The following is a 13,317-nucleotide window of genomic DNA, read 5'->3' on the forward strand; positions in this document are numbered from 1 at the left end:
CTCAGCCCCTGTCGCCGGGAAACCACCCCTTCACCAGGATAAGCCCCCTCAAACAGCCTGCCGGGAGGGACTAGGGCCCTTAGTTCCCGTGCCGTGCCCGAGAATTCGAGATTTCCCGCAGTTAAACTTCCCGGCATAGAGGTTTTTTTTTCCCAGGCGCGAAGGTCAGTATCCGGGCGGGCTCCTGCGCTGGATGCTTATCTGCCCCAGCCCCCTCCTACCCCAGCGGAGGGGGTCGGACTTTGTCTGCCCTGGTGGGCAATGGACCCCAGCAGCCACCAGCTGGGAGAGGGCTCGATCCTGTCCCTCTCTTTGGGACGTCGCCAAAGGGAGGTGAGGGGGCTTCTCTTGGCCGCTCCCCCCCACTCAACCCAGCCCCTTTGGGGGGCACAGAGGGGCGGGGATAGGGGGGGTGGGGAGAAGGAGAGCCCTTCCACGGCTCCTCTGGGCGGCTCGGGAGCCCCGCGCGGCTTTGACGCCCATCACCGCGGTGTCGGGGCGGGCTCCGTCCCTTTCCCATCCCCCCCCCCCCCCGCCCTCCCGAGGCTTGTGCGTGTCTCTGGCTGAGCCGCCAGTGGATGTCGTTGTTCTGTTCCTTGAAGCGCGATGTCACTCCTTTAGCATGACCTCAAAGGCGGCGGGGGCTGGGACCGCCAGTCATTCTCCGTGCGAGAGCCGGGGCGGGAGGCAGGCGGGACCCAGCCCCGCCGCCAGCCCCCACTTTTTGTGGTGCCGCCGCCGCCGCCGTCTCCCCTTTCTCCGCGGGGCTGGCCGCGGGGCGGGCGATGCTCGGCGCTCCCTGAGCCGCCGCACCGAGTGGCCCCGCGGAGCCGCCGGCTCGCCCGTGCCCTCCTGTCCCCTCGCCGAGGTCGCGCAGGATGCTGGCCCTGCTGCTGGCCGCGGCGTGGCTAGCGCAGCCCCTGCGAGGCGGCTACCACGGCGGGAGCATGTTCGCCGTGCAGACGGCTCAGCCCGACCCTTGCTACGACGAGCACGGGCTGCCCCGCCGCTGCATCCCGGATTTCGTCAACTCGGCGTTCGGGAAGGAGGTGAAGGTGTCGAGCACCTGCGGGAAGCCGCCGTCGAGGTACTGCGTGGTGACGGAGAAGGGCGAGGAGCAGGTTCGCTCCTGCCACCTCTGCAACGCCTCGGACCCCAAGCGCGCCCACCCGCCCTCCTTCCTCACCGACCTCAACAACCCGCACAACCTGACTTGCTGGCAGTCCGACAGCTACGTGCAGTACCCGCACAACGTCACCCTCACCCTCTCGCTGGGCAAGAAGTTCGAGGTGACCTACGTCAGCCTGCAGTTCTGCTCGCCTCGCCCGGAATCCATGGCCATCCACAAATCCATGGATTACGGCAAGACTTGGGTGCCCTTCCAGTTCTACTCCACTCAGTGCCGTAAGATGTACAACAAGCCCAACCGCGCCACCATCACCAAGCAGAACGAGCAGGAGGCGGTGTGCACCGACTCGCACACCGACGTGCGGCCCCTCTCGGGCGGCCTCATCGCCTTCAGCACCCTGGACGGCCGCCCCACCGCCCACGACTTCGACAACTCGCCCGTGCTGCAGGACTGGGTGACGGCCACCGACATCAGGGTCACCTTCAGCCGCCTCCACACCTTCGGCGACGAGAGCGAGGACGACTCCGAGCTGGCCCGCGATTCTTATTTCTACGCCGTCTCCGACTTGCAGGTCGGTGGGCGATGCAAATGCAACGGCCACGCGTCGCGTTGCGTCCGAGACCGCGACGACAGTTTGGTGTGTGACTGCAAGCACAACACGGCCGGCCCCGAGTGCGACCGCTGCAAGCCCTTCCACTACGATCGCCCGTGGCAGAGAGCCACGGCCCGGGAGGCCAACGAGTGCGTGGGTGAGTGCCCCCCGCGCGGGGGAGGGAGGGGACAGCCGGGGGACCGGCGGGGGACCGGGAGGGAAGGGCACCGGGGCATCCGGGATCCAGAGCGAAAGGCATGAGGACATCTAGGATCCGGCAGGGGACTTTAGTAACGGGGAGAGAAAGGCACGGGGACATCCAGGAGCCGGCAAGGGACTTTGGAACGGGAAGGGAAAGGCATGGGGACATCCGAGACTCGGAGGGCAAGGAAAAGGGACATCCAGCACCCAGCAAGGGACTCTAGGAACGGGGAGGGAAAGGCACGGGGACATCCAGGATCCGGCAAGGGACTTTGGAAGGATGAGGGAAAGGCATGGGGACATCCATAACTCGAGGGAAAGGAACGAGGACATCCAGGACCCGAAGGGAAAGGCACGGGGACATCCAGGATCCGGCAAGGGACTTTGGAACGGTGAGGGAAAGGCATGGGGACATCCAGGACTCGCAGGGAAAGGAACGAGGACATCCAGGACCCGAAGGCATAGGCACTGGGACATCCAAGAGCCGGAAGGAAAGGAACGGGGAAATCTACGATCCGGCAAGAGATTTCAGGGAGAGGGAGGGAAAAGAACGGGGACATCCAGCACCCAGCAAGGGACTCTAGGAACGGTGAAGGAAAGGCATGGGGGCATCTAGGACTCTTAGGAAAAGGCACGGGGACATCCAGGGACACGGCAAAGCGACAGGGACATCCAGGAGCCGGCAAGAGACTTCAGAAACGGAGAGGGAAAGGCACGGGGACATCCAGGAGTCGGAGGGAAAAAAGCAACGGGAGCATCCAGAATCCGGCAAGGGACTTTAGGGAGAGGGTGGGAAAGGCACGGGGACATTCAGGACCCGGCAAGGGACTTCGGTAAAAGGGAAGGAAAGAAATGGGGATAATCCTGGACCCGGCAAGGCAAAAGGCAAGAGGACATCCAGGGATACGGCAAAGCGAAAGGCACAGACATCCAGGGGCCAGTAAGGGACTTCAGAAAAGGAAAGGAAAGTCTCGGGGACACCCAGGACCCAGCAAGAAACCTTCAGGAAAGAGGAAGGAAAGGAATGGGGACACCTAACAAGGGACTTAATAAATGGCAGGAGAAAGGCACGGGGACATCTAGGACCCGGCAAGGGACTTAAGGAACGAGGAGGGAAAGAAACGGGGACATCCAGCAATCAGCAAGGGACTTCAGGGACGGAGAGGAAAAGGCACGGGAACATCCAGGTTCTGCAAGGGATTCAAGGGATGGAGAGGGAAAGGCATGCGGGCATCCAGGATGCGACAAAAGGATCTCAGGGACGAGGAGAAAGAGGCACGAGGACATCTAGAATCCTGCAAAGGACTTTAGGAACGGCAGGGAAAGGCTCGGGCACATCCAGGACAGAGCAAGAGAAAAGCATGGGGACCTCCAGGAGACGGCAAGGGACCTTTGGGAACGCGGAGGGAAAGGCACAGGGGCTTCCAGGACCCGGCAAGGGGCTTCAGGAGAGGGGGGGGGAAGACACGGGGACATCCTGGACTCAGCAAGGGACTTTAGGAACGGCTCGGGGACATCAGGGAGCCGGCAAGGGACTTCAGGAACGGGGAGGGAAAGGCACGGGGACAGCCAAGGACACGACAAAACGAAAGGTCCGGAGACATCCAGGACCCAGCAAGGGACCTTCAGGAAAGGGGAGGGAAAGGCACAGGGACAGCCAGGGACTCAGCGAGCAGTACGGGGACATCCAGGGACACGGCGAGCAGCGCGGGGACATCCAAGGACACGAGGAGCTGCACAAGGATCCGCAGGGAGACGGAGAGCAGGACAGGGCGAGGACACTGAGGTACCCGGGAGAGTAGGGCAAAGGAGGGAACAGCGAGAGACCCAGAAGCGCGGGGCCAGAGGCGTGAGGGCACCGGGAAGCGCAGGGGACGGGACACCGAGGAGCCAGGGCAGGGGACACTGGGGCACCGAGGGATCCCGAAATGCAGAACAGGGGGCACCGGGAACGGGGGACCACCGGGAGGGGACGGCGAGGCACAGGAATGTGGGACACCGGAGCAACCGGGGAGTTCAAGGCAGGGGACACCGAGGGACACGGGAGCGCAGGACCCCGGACTAGGAGACTGAGGCACCGAGCGGGGGACAGTGCGGGGCTCGGAAAAGCGGGGCAGGGGACACCGGCTTGCTCAGAAAAGGGACAGCGGGGAGACCAGGGAAACATTGTTTGTGTCCGGAGAAGCGCAGGGGAGCCGGGGCTGGCTGGGAAGGGTCGCCCGTCCCGGGCAGCTCCCGGAGCGGAGCTCGGAGATTGCCCAGCTCGCAGACAGCCCTGCTCCCTCCCCGAGACAGCGGCTCGGAGCCCCGCCGCAAAGCCTCCAGCTCCGCGAGGAGCTCGGGCGGGACGGGGATGGGCTCCGGGGGAGGAAGGCGGCGGGCGAGCAGCTCGGCAAAGCCTTCGGTTCCCGTCGCTGCATCCTCGGGGGGTGCAGGCGGCCCGGGGGCTGCTGCGGGGTGCGGAGGGCTGCAGAGAACCGGGGAGCAGCCGCTTCGCTCTGTCTGATAGAGAAACGCGCTCCGTCTTGGCTGTAAGCGAGCCCGAGCCTCCGGGCGTCCCTCATCTCTGCCCGCGGTGACCGGGGGAGGGTTTGGGATGCTCTTCCCCTTGACTCCCGAAACGCTCCGAGCGCTGCCGGTCCCGTCCTGCCTCGGTTTGGGGGTGGCAGCCCCGGGATGCGCCGTGTGCCGGGGCTGGGATGCTGCGATTCTGGGATGCTGGGATGCTGGGATGCTCCGCACCGGGACTCTCGGCCCTGCCGAGCTCATCCCGAGCCCCACCCGCCTCTTTATTTACACGGAAAACACGGCCCCGTCTTCCAAAACATTTGCAGCTCCGACAACAGAAAAAAACCCCCACCGAGCGGCTGGGGTTGGGCTTTTTTTTTTCTCCCCCTCCTCTTCTTTTTCTCCCCCCAAATTTCAACCCGATGTATCCCTTGCAGACAGTACAATTTCTCCGCCAGACCCTTCGCCACCGAGGATACCCGGAGGGGAAAAGGGGTCCCTGAGCCGCCGCTGCGCGGGGCGGCGTCGGGGGGAACCGGCAGGGAGAAACGTTTCCGCGGAGGGGAAGGCGGTGGGAGCCGCTCGGATGGGCCAAAAGCATCCAAATGGGGTTTATCTCCGCAGTTTGCTTTCCTTCTGTCCCGGCGGGTGCAGGGCAGTGGGGACGTTGCCGGTGGGATTAGGTGGGATCTTCAGCCACTTGAAAGAGAAGCCAGAGGAGGTCAGACCCAGCAATGGTGAGGAGTAGGTGAATCAGCCAAATTAACTGAATTTGCCCCTATCAGTGCTGTAAGAACTCATTGCATTTTTTTTTCGCTAAATATTCACTTTTCTGGAAAATTATTATTTTTTTTTTTCAGTCAAGGAGAGAAATGATAGCATGTGTCTGCTTCGCTTAAAAATTCGTGTCTTTGCTTTTATAAGCCCATTCTCCCTCTGCCAAAGCCAAATCTTTGGTCCTGTTCAAGCATATTTGGGGCTAAAAAAGAAATGCGCTGGAGCCCAGCAGCGCTCGGGGATGGGACTCCCTTTCTCCATCATTTCCCAGGGTGCGTCCAGCGCTGCCTTTTCCTCAGCAGAGCGGCCAGGAGAGCAGGGCGCTCAGATCCTCACCCTCAGTCTCATCTCACAAGCAGGGACAAGTTCCCTGTGTGCAGTTACTGCTATCAATGATACCATAAAATTCGGTGCGATCTCTATCCGATAGCTTGTTATATTCTGCAGGGTCCTGAAGCGCTCCTGAAAAATGCCTCTGTTCAGTTATTGTGCTGGTCCTGCACAGTTACCATCTTTCTCCCTTCCAATTTACTTCCAATAAAAAGGCAACAAGTTCCCAGTTTCCAGTAAAATGTGTGCCTTTTGTGCCTTGCTTTGCATTTCAGACCGTGCACAATCATAGCCACGTCAGACCTCTGCAAATGAAAATCGCTGTATTTCCCTTTTCCACCAACTTTCCTGGGAAGCGAATGTTTGGAAGGATGAAGCTACCATAAAATGATTCCCCCCAGCCTATTTCTGCTGCGCATTCCCTGGGGCCGTACCTATCAGTCTGTAAAACCAACCATGGCCAAACCACAGTGGTGCCCTGCCAAGCCCACACTGCCTGGAATAATCCCCCCAGATAAAGATCACAATAACTCTATTCAGCTCCCACCCACTTGCTCATGACCATCAGCCCACCCTGGTTTCACTCCTAAATCCAGAGAGAAAGTCAGGCTTTGCGGTCACCCGAGGGCTGTGGACGCAGCGTTCACCGGGCAGAGGCTGGGGATGAGCGATGAGCTGGTGGGGACATTGCCGGTGGGGTCAGAAGAGATCTTCAGGCGCTTGAGAGGGAAGCCAGAGGCGGCCGGACCCTTCTGAGCAGCAATGGTGAAGGGTAGGCGAATCAGCCAAATTAGCCGAATTTGCCCAGCCAGCAGTCTAAGAACTCATTATGACTTTTTCACTAAATTTGCTCTTTCCTGGAAAACTGGTTTCTTTCAACCAATGAGAGAAATGATAGAATGTGTCTGCTTTGCTTAAAAATTTGGGTGTTCGCTTTCTTAAGCCTATTCCCCCCCTGCCAAAACCAAATCTTTGTTCCTATTCAAGCTTATTTGGGGCTGAAAAAGAAATGCACTGGGGTTTTTGACAAAAAGTCAAAATTTCCCACGGGAACAGTTTTTGCCAGCCAGATCTAATTTTTCTTTATCACTTCTTGCTGCCTGCAAGAGCTTGGGCATGGCATAAGGTGGAGGACAGGACCTGGCTCCAGGAGATGTTCTCCAGGGCCCTGCTTCTGCAGAAGGAGCCCAACTCTTCATTGCTTCAGGTTCCCATCAACTTTACCTGGCAAATAATTCATCCACGTAGAGCTTGGCCTTACGGTCCGGCTTTGGCTGAGCGCCTGGGAGCTAACATGCTCCAGGGAGGATACAGCTTGGAGACAAGTTTGGAGGTCTGTTCTCCACTCTCCCTCTCCCCAGCGCAGTCGGGCCAGCTCTATTTGCTCAGCATCGGTCCAGCCCAAGCCCCACATCTCCAGCCCAGTTTGTCCTGATGAAGATTTCGTCTCCCCTGTGAGAGAAGGTTGCAGCTGGAAAAGGCTTGGACTCAAATGTCAGAGCTCAACTGCTGGTGAGCTTGTGTGGACACTCAAAAATGCAGCCAGAGGCTTTGACCAGATTTAGCGACACCAATAAAATGTGATCGACACCATTCTACAATTTCTCGTGACCCAGGGCATTATTTTCAGTGCTGGAAATGAGCACAGATAAGCATTGCTTTTGAGAACTCCCTTTAGCTCGCATAAAATACCTTCGCATTTGCTTTGGCTGGAGAAAGCGCTACTAGCCAAACGCAGGCTGCAGCCTGCTGACAGGCGCTTTGAGAATGACCTCCGGACTCCGTTCCCAGTGCTGGCTCTGGCGCTTCGCAGCCCTTTTCCCCGCAGGCTGGGAGATGCACCCACCACCTGCACATGTGTCTGACGTCAGTGGGGTTCGCAGGTGCTGGGCCGCCTCTCGGATTTTGGCGCTCTGTGATGCCTAGAGAGTGTTTAACAACAACAAGTGCGATTGCAGGGAGAGAAAGGAAACATATTGTGTTTTCGGAGATGAGATTTGGCACAAGCTGCGTGCGAAGCCTGGTGTTAGACAGGCTGTGCTCTGCGGTATGCGCTGCAGTAGGGTTCCCAGGCTGGGATATATCTCATGTCAGGGCAATTTGCAAGCAAGTCTCTCCTCCCGCTAAAAGGAAACTTCATCTCAGACAAGGAGGGGACCAGGAACTATGAGAGAGCAGCCTGCCAAACACTCCCAATGAAACACTTCCTTCCAGACAGACTTGGGCCTTTCTCATCTCTGCGGCAGCCCAGGGAGATATTTGCAGGGCAGAGCTTGCTGTAACAGCCAGTGGGCTTCCTCCATCCTCATCACAACCAGGGAAATCAGATCTTCCCGCAGCAGCAAGCTCTTCTCACTCTGGTCCTGCAGAGGGATGCAAGGACTGTAGGATTTCATTTCAGGTAGTTCCTGGTATTCCTTATTAAATTTAAGTGATCTCTTTTCTAATCTCCATTTGAAAAACCTATGTGGTTCTCATCCCTCCTGTAGCCGTCTTCCCCAGTGGGATATTGGGTGGCCCTGGAGATCATAGAATCATTAGGTTGGAAGAGACCTTAGAGATCAACAACTGCAACCGTACCTGTGCATTACTAAATCCTGTCCCCAAGCACTGTCCCCAAGTGCTGCCTTTTAAACACCTCTAGGGATGGGGACTCCACCACCTCCCTAGGCAGCCTCTGCCAGTGCCCGAGAACCCCTTCTGTGAAGAAATTTTTCCTAATGTCCAATCTAAACCTCCCCTGGCACAACCCGAGGCCATTTTCTCTTGTCCTATCACCTATCACTTGGGAGAAGAGACCAACACCCACCTCTCTGCCACCTCCTTTCAGGTAGCTGTAGAGAGCAAGAAGGTTTTCCCTCAGCCTCCTCTTCTCCAGGCTAAACAATCCCAGCTCCCTCAGCCGGTCCCCCTAAGACTTGTTCTCCAGCCCCTTCACCAACTTCATTGCTCTTCTTCGGATGCACTGCAGGACCTCAACGTCTTTCTTATAGTGAGTGGTCCAAAACTGAACACAGCATTCAAAGTTGATTCCTTCCATTCCCCTTGGCCTCTGAACAGTACAAGGAGTCAAGGTGGTGGTGACTGATGGCTTTGGGCACACCGGAGCGCTCCTGCAGCTGTTGCTTCACTGGGTGAGCAGCCCCCCATGCCTGTCCGCAGGGTCGAGGCACCTCAGGATTATGCAGCAGAGCAGAGATCCAGGCAAGTCCTGGGGCCACTGGTGGGTGACAATGGTTCTTAGTGGCTGAGACCCATCAGACTAGGAAGGACCGGGCTGGTGGAAGATGCCCTTTCTCTCTTCTCCTCTCCAGTGGTGAGTCAGGGCTTTGAGAAAGGTCTGGCTGACGGGCAGAGGGAGAGAGGGCTCTGCCTGCAACAGAGTGGGAAGTGGGGTGGGAGTAGGACCAGCAGAGCTGGCAGGGACCTGGCCAGGCAGGAGCACACCCACTGCACCCTCTTCCCCTTCAGTTTGGGGTACCATGGTGGGATGGGAGTCAGACAGAGGACTTAAGTGGTTTTGTAAATCCCTCTATGAGGAATGGGGAGGTCTGAATATCCCAGTACTTACCCTGCTTGTGGTCATGTCTCTTCCAGAGGGATGGGGAAGGATGCAAGTGTCTTTTCTTGCCTTGTAAAGCAGATGCATTTCCTTTCTGAGCAAAGAGGCTCCGAGCAGGATTTGCAAGGTGTCCTTGCAGGATCCCCAGGGTGCCAGGGCAGGATCTCCTGTACAAGGAAAGGGGTTGTTCAGCCTGGAGAAGAGAAGGCTGCAGGGAGACCTTAGAGCAGCTTCCAGTACAGAGAGGGGCTCCAGGAAAGCTGGGGAGGGGCTCTTGATCAGGGACTGCAGGGATAGGATGAGGGGGAAAGGTTTTGAGCTGAAAGAGGAGAGATCAAGGTGAGATCTTAGGAAGGAATGTTTTGCTGAGAGGGTGGGGAGGTCCTGGCCCAGGCTGCCCAGAGGAGTGGTGGCTGCCCCATCCCTGGAGGGGTTCAAGTCAGATTGGATGGGGCTTGGGGCAACCTAATCCAGTGGGAGATGTCCCTGCCCATGGCAGGAGGTTGAAAGTGGATAGGAATTAAGATTGCTTCCAACCCGAACCATTCTGTGATTTCCATTGTGTGCATGCTGGATCCCCAGGGTGCAGCATCCTCTCCCCATCTGAGATGGGTGCTGCTACCTGGGGCTGGGCAGCACAGCATGGCAATGTCTCTAGGTTGAACAAGCCGGGCAAGGCTGATGGGTGGATTTTGGAGCTGCCGTGTGCTGATTCTGCCCATTATTTTCTGATGGTATTAGGGATACTGATCATTTCTGATATCCAGGCTTGTCTTGTGCCTCAATTTCCCCATTTACAGAGAATAAAGGAGGGCTGTGCAAAATGCTTTCGCCTTGGAGTAAGAAATACCTGAAGCAGTATCACAGCATCCTCATCTGTGGAAACACTTCATCTGGGGCAGCTTCACCAGTGATGTGACACCAGCCCAGGACTGGACCAGACTCTGTGCTGGACCTCTTGTGGCACCACATGCGGTCCATGCAGCCACAGGTCCTTTGCACTCCAGCCCTGGTTCAGCTCCCGGTGGGTTGTTCTGTGGGGGGGATTGCACGAGCTGTGGTAACACTGTATTGCTGAGCAGATGGGTGCTGTAGCCATAGAAATATGGGCCCGTAAGCTGCTGAGCCTCCCATTGTAGCCTCCCAAGCGGGCCTTGCGTGGGCAGAGCTTTCTCACAGGCTTTTATTCTCAGGAAGCTTAAAGTTAAACTGATTTCCAACAGAAAGGTTTTTACACCAACAAACAAACAAAAAAAAAGCGCAGTTAAGGCTAAAACAAAACCATTCTTGGCACTCCGGGTTGGACACTTGCCTTCCCTTGAGCTTGTCCACGGCTAATCTCTGCCCTCCTCTTTCTGGGCCAAAGCATGTCATCCTTATTCAGCCTCTGCTGGCCTCGCTCCGGCCAACTCCCCGTGACTGCGCGGGGGACGTGCTGCCTCTCTGAAGACAGAGCGAGACGCTAGCGAGGGCTCTTAAATCTTTGCTGCCTGTGGGGATCGTGCTTGTAAAAACAAACCTGGGGTTCAGGTTTTGGTTTTCCCACCTGGTCTGTGAAGTCAGAGCAGCTGGGACGCGTGAGCCTGTCTTTATATTCTTGATGTATCACCGTCTGACCATGGAGGGCTGCTGCCAGCTTGGGCTCTAGGTCTCTCCTGCCTACCTTTTGCTATAGTGCTTTTGGAGGCTTTTGCACTTATGGGCTACTGCGTGCAGAGGCTGGGCTATGCACCTAGAGTTTTCCTGGGGACCTTCTGGAGCATTTTGAGGGGCTGTGTTGAGTTTCTTCCCCAGCGCGTTTTGCCCTGTGAGACACAAAGAGTGAAGGAAACCTTGGGTCAGGATGACTGGAACCAGCTGGTGACCTTTATAGCATACATCATTTTGCCCAGTGTTTCTGTCACACAGTGGAAATAAACCAAAACCAGCCCCGGGACCCACAAATACAACATCCAACCTTCCCTAGAACACACTGAGATTGAACCACAGGACACACCAGTCCTCGCAGTGGCAGGGCTGAGCCCTTGGTACACAGGGGGACTACAGCCCCCACACTCAGCCCTGCCCAGATCATTTATTTGCAGCATGTTCATGAGTGCACTAAACAGGTCCCTCTGATTTTTCAGGCAGCAGCACTTAGGTAGAGGTTTTGCTGCCAGGGTCAGCCTGCGCAGAAGTCTTCTGCCTGGAAAAAGGGTTCGTCAGTGGTAGAGCCCAGCAGTCACATCTGCTCCATCCCCAGGGTGTCTCTGGAGCGGTGGCTGCTGTTTGGCTTTCACTGCTGCAATCAGTGGGGGACATTTCCTTTGCATGACCCGAGCTCCCCTCCCTGAGCATCCCTGCCAGATCCCTGCTGCTTCCCACAAGGCAGAGCCGGGAGCCTGGCAGGGCTGTGGGGCTCAGCCTGGCTCTGCAGCCTGGTGTTACAGAAGAGAGAGCTCTGGGCCCGAGTGCGAATCAAAGAACAGCTCGTAAAGAAACTGGCCAGAACCTCACCCAAGGCAAACCTGTCTCTGTCCGGTGGCAGCATCTCACCCTCGCTCACCACTCTCCAAACCCCGTGCCTGACGGCTGGGGTAGGGCTGCCTGGCTGAAGTGACAGGCAGGCTTTAAAAAGATATTTGTAGAATAGCTTTCATTTATAGAGGGATTAGGATGCCCTGGGGACTGATAAGGAGACAGGGAGGCTTTTCCTGCCCTGAGCCCGTGCAGCCGTGGAGGCCATTGGGGCGAGCAGAGCCGGGGGCTCGGCTGCTCTTGCTCCATCCCGGGTGGGAGCAGCCCGTGTTTGTGGCACGGATCAGCGACACGAAGGGGCTCAGCCACACGCCGGCTGTGAGGTTGCATTAGGCTGAGTGGAAGGCGGTGGATTAACTGGTGGGAAGGACAAAAAATTGTGCTGTTTTTATTTGGTAGGTACTGAAGAAACAGGTTCTGACCCAGGAGAGTACAGGCACCCATGCTGGCAGTGGGTCGGGGATGGAGGAGGCACGCGGCTCAGCTGGGAGCTTGAGTTACAGCTTTATTTCAAACAGCACTGGGTTTAGTGGAGACTGGACTTTAAACAGTGATAGAGTGACATGGCCAGAGAGATTGCTTCGTCCTGCGGCTCAGTGGGGACGGTGCTGGGTGTCCCAAGCTCTCAGCTGGCACAGGAGAGGCTGCTGCATCCACAGCATCCAAAGCTGCACCTGCAAACGGCACAAAACTGCTGCTATTCACAACACTCATCATCTGCGCACAGCGCATCACTGGGGAGTGCAGCAAGCAAAAAAACCAATAAATCGGGAAAGATCCTAGTTTCATGTCCTGCAGACGGCTGTGAGAGCAGGGAGGGTGCTAGCAGGAGTTTTCCTTTCAAGCTCTTTCAGTGCCTTGTGAATGATGTGAGGGTTGAAAACTGTATCTGCATCTCCCTCCTTGATAGAGGGTTGGAGGCTCAGGAAGAAAAAACCTCTACTGGCTCTCCTGAAAGCACAATGTCTTTCTAAATTATTAGAAGGCTATGGACTGGAAGGGACATCTGGCTTTGCCCAATGGCCATTGTCACCCAGGTTGTGGTGTCTTCTGGAGAGGGATCTGCTCCTGTGCTGAGCCTGGTGCAGGCACAGGTTATCACGGGGTGCTCTGTGGGGACACGTAGCCCCCAGCCCCTTTCCTGGGATGTGGAGCTGGTGATGGTAAAGGATGAGCCCTGGAGATCCTTGCCAAAATGGAGCAGCAAGAAAGCGATTGTGTGGGCAGGCAGGTGGGAATGCCAGTGGAGTGAGCAGACTTGGGTGGCAAAGATGCTGCATCTCCCCTGTTGGGAAAAGAAGATGGAGAGCCAGGAGCCAACATCCAGCACCCCAAAATTCACCTAGGAAAGGGAAAAAGTGATGTGAGGGACAGGAGCAGCCAGGGCATCTCTGGAGACTGTGAGCAGCCAGGCTCTACAGGTTTGTTTTACAGCAAATCTATTCTTCCTGACCTGCTGCGGGGATGGGAAATATTTTCTGACTGCGGAGAAGTAGACACAGATTTGACAATGATGCGAAATGGAGTGGGAAGAGAACTCCCTGATTTCTCAGGATGCTGGGGCGTGGGGGGATTTCTTTCTCCCCCTGTCCCAGATGGGAATTAGAGAAGGAACACAGGAAGAGGGCTGTTAGCTCAGCCGTCCCTGCTTTTTGCGCTCGCTCTTGGGGCTGTTTGTCTTATCCATGCTGGATCCCTGAG

At 56.9% G+C, this 13,317-nt stretch overlaps 1 protein-coding gene across 1 annotated transcript in view; it reads left to right on the forward strand.

Annotated features, from left to right (window-relative positions):
• Nucleotides 1-556: 556 nt before the first annotated feature.
• Nucleotides 557-13,317, forward strand: part of NTN1 (netrin 1) — a 115,607-nt gene continuing 102,846 nt past the window's right edge. The window contains exon 1 of the mRNA XM_009562609.2: nt 557-1,878. Coding sequence (XP_009560904.2) covers nt 879-1,878 — 1,000 coding nt within the window. The 5' untranslated portion in view covers nt 557-878. The remainder of the gene's footprint in view (nt 1,879-13,317) is intronic.

Source organism: Cuculus canorus, chromosome 18 (genome assembly GCF_017976375.1).
Source record: "Cuculus canorus isolate bCucCan1 chromosome 18, bCucCan1.pri, whole genome shotgun sequence".
Taxonomy (NCBI): Eukaryota; Metazoa; Chordata; class Aves; order Cuculiformes; family Cuculidae; genus Cuculus; species Cuculus canorus.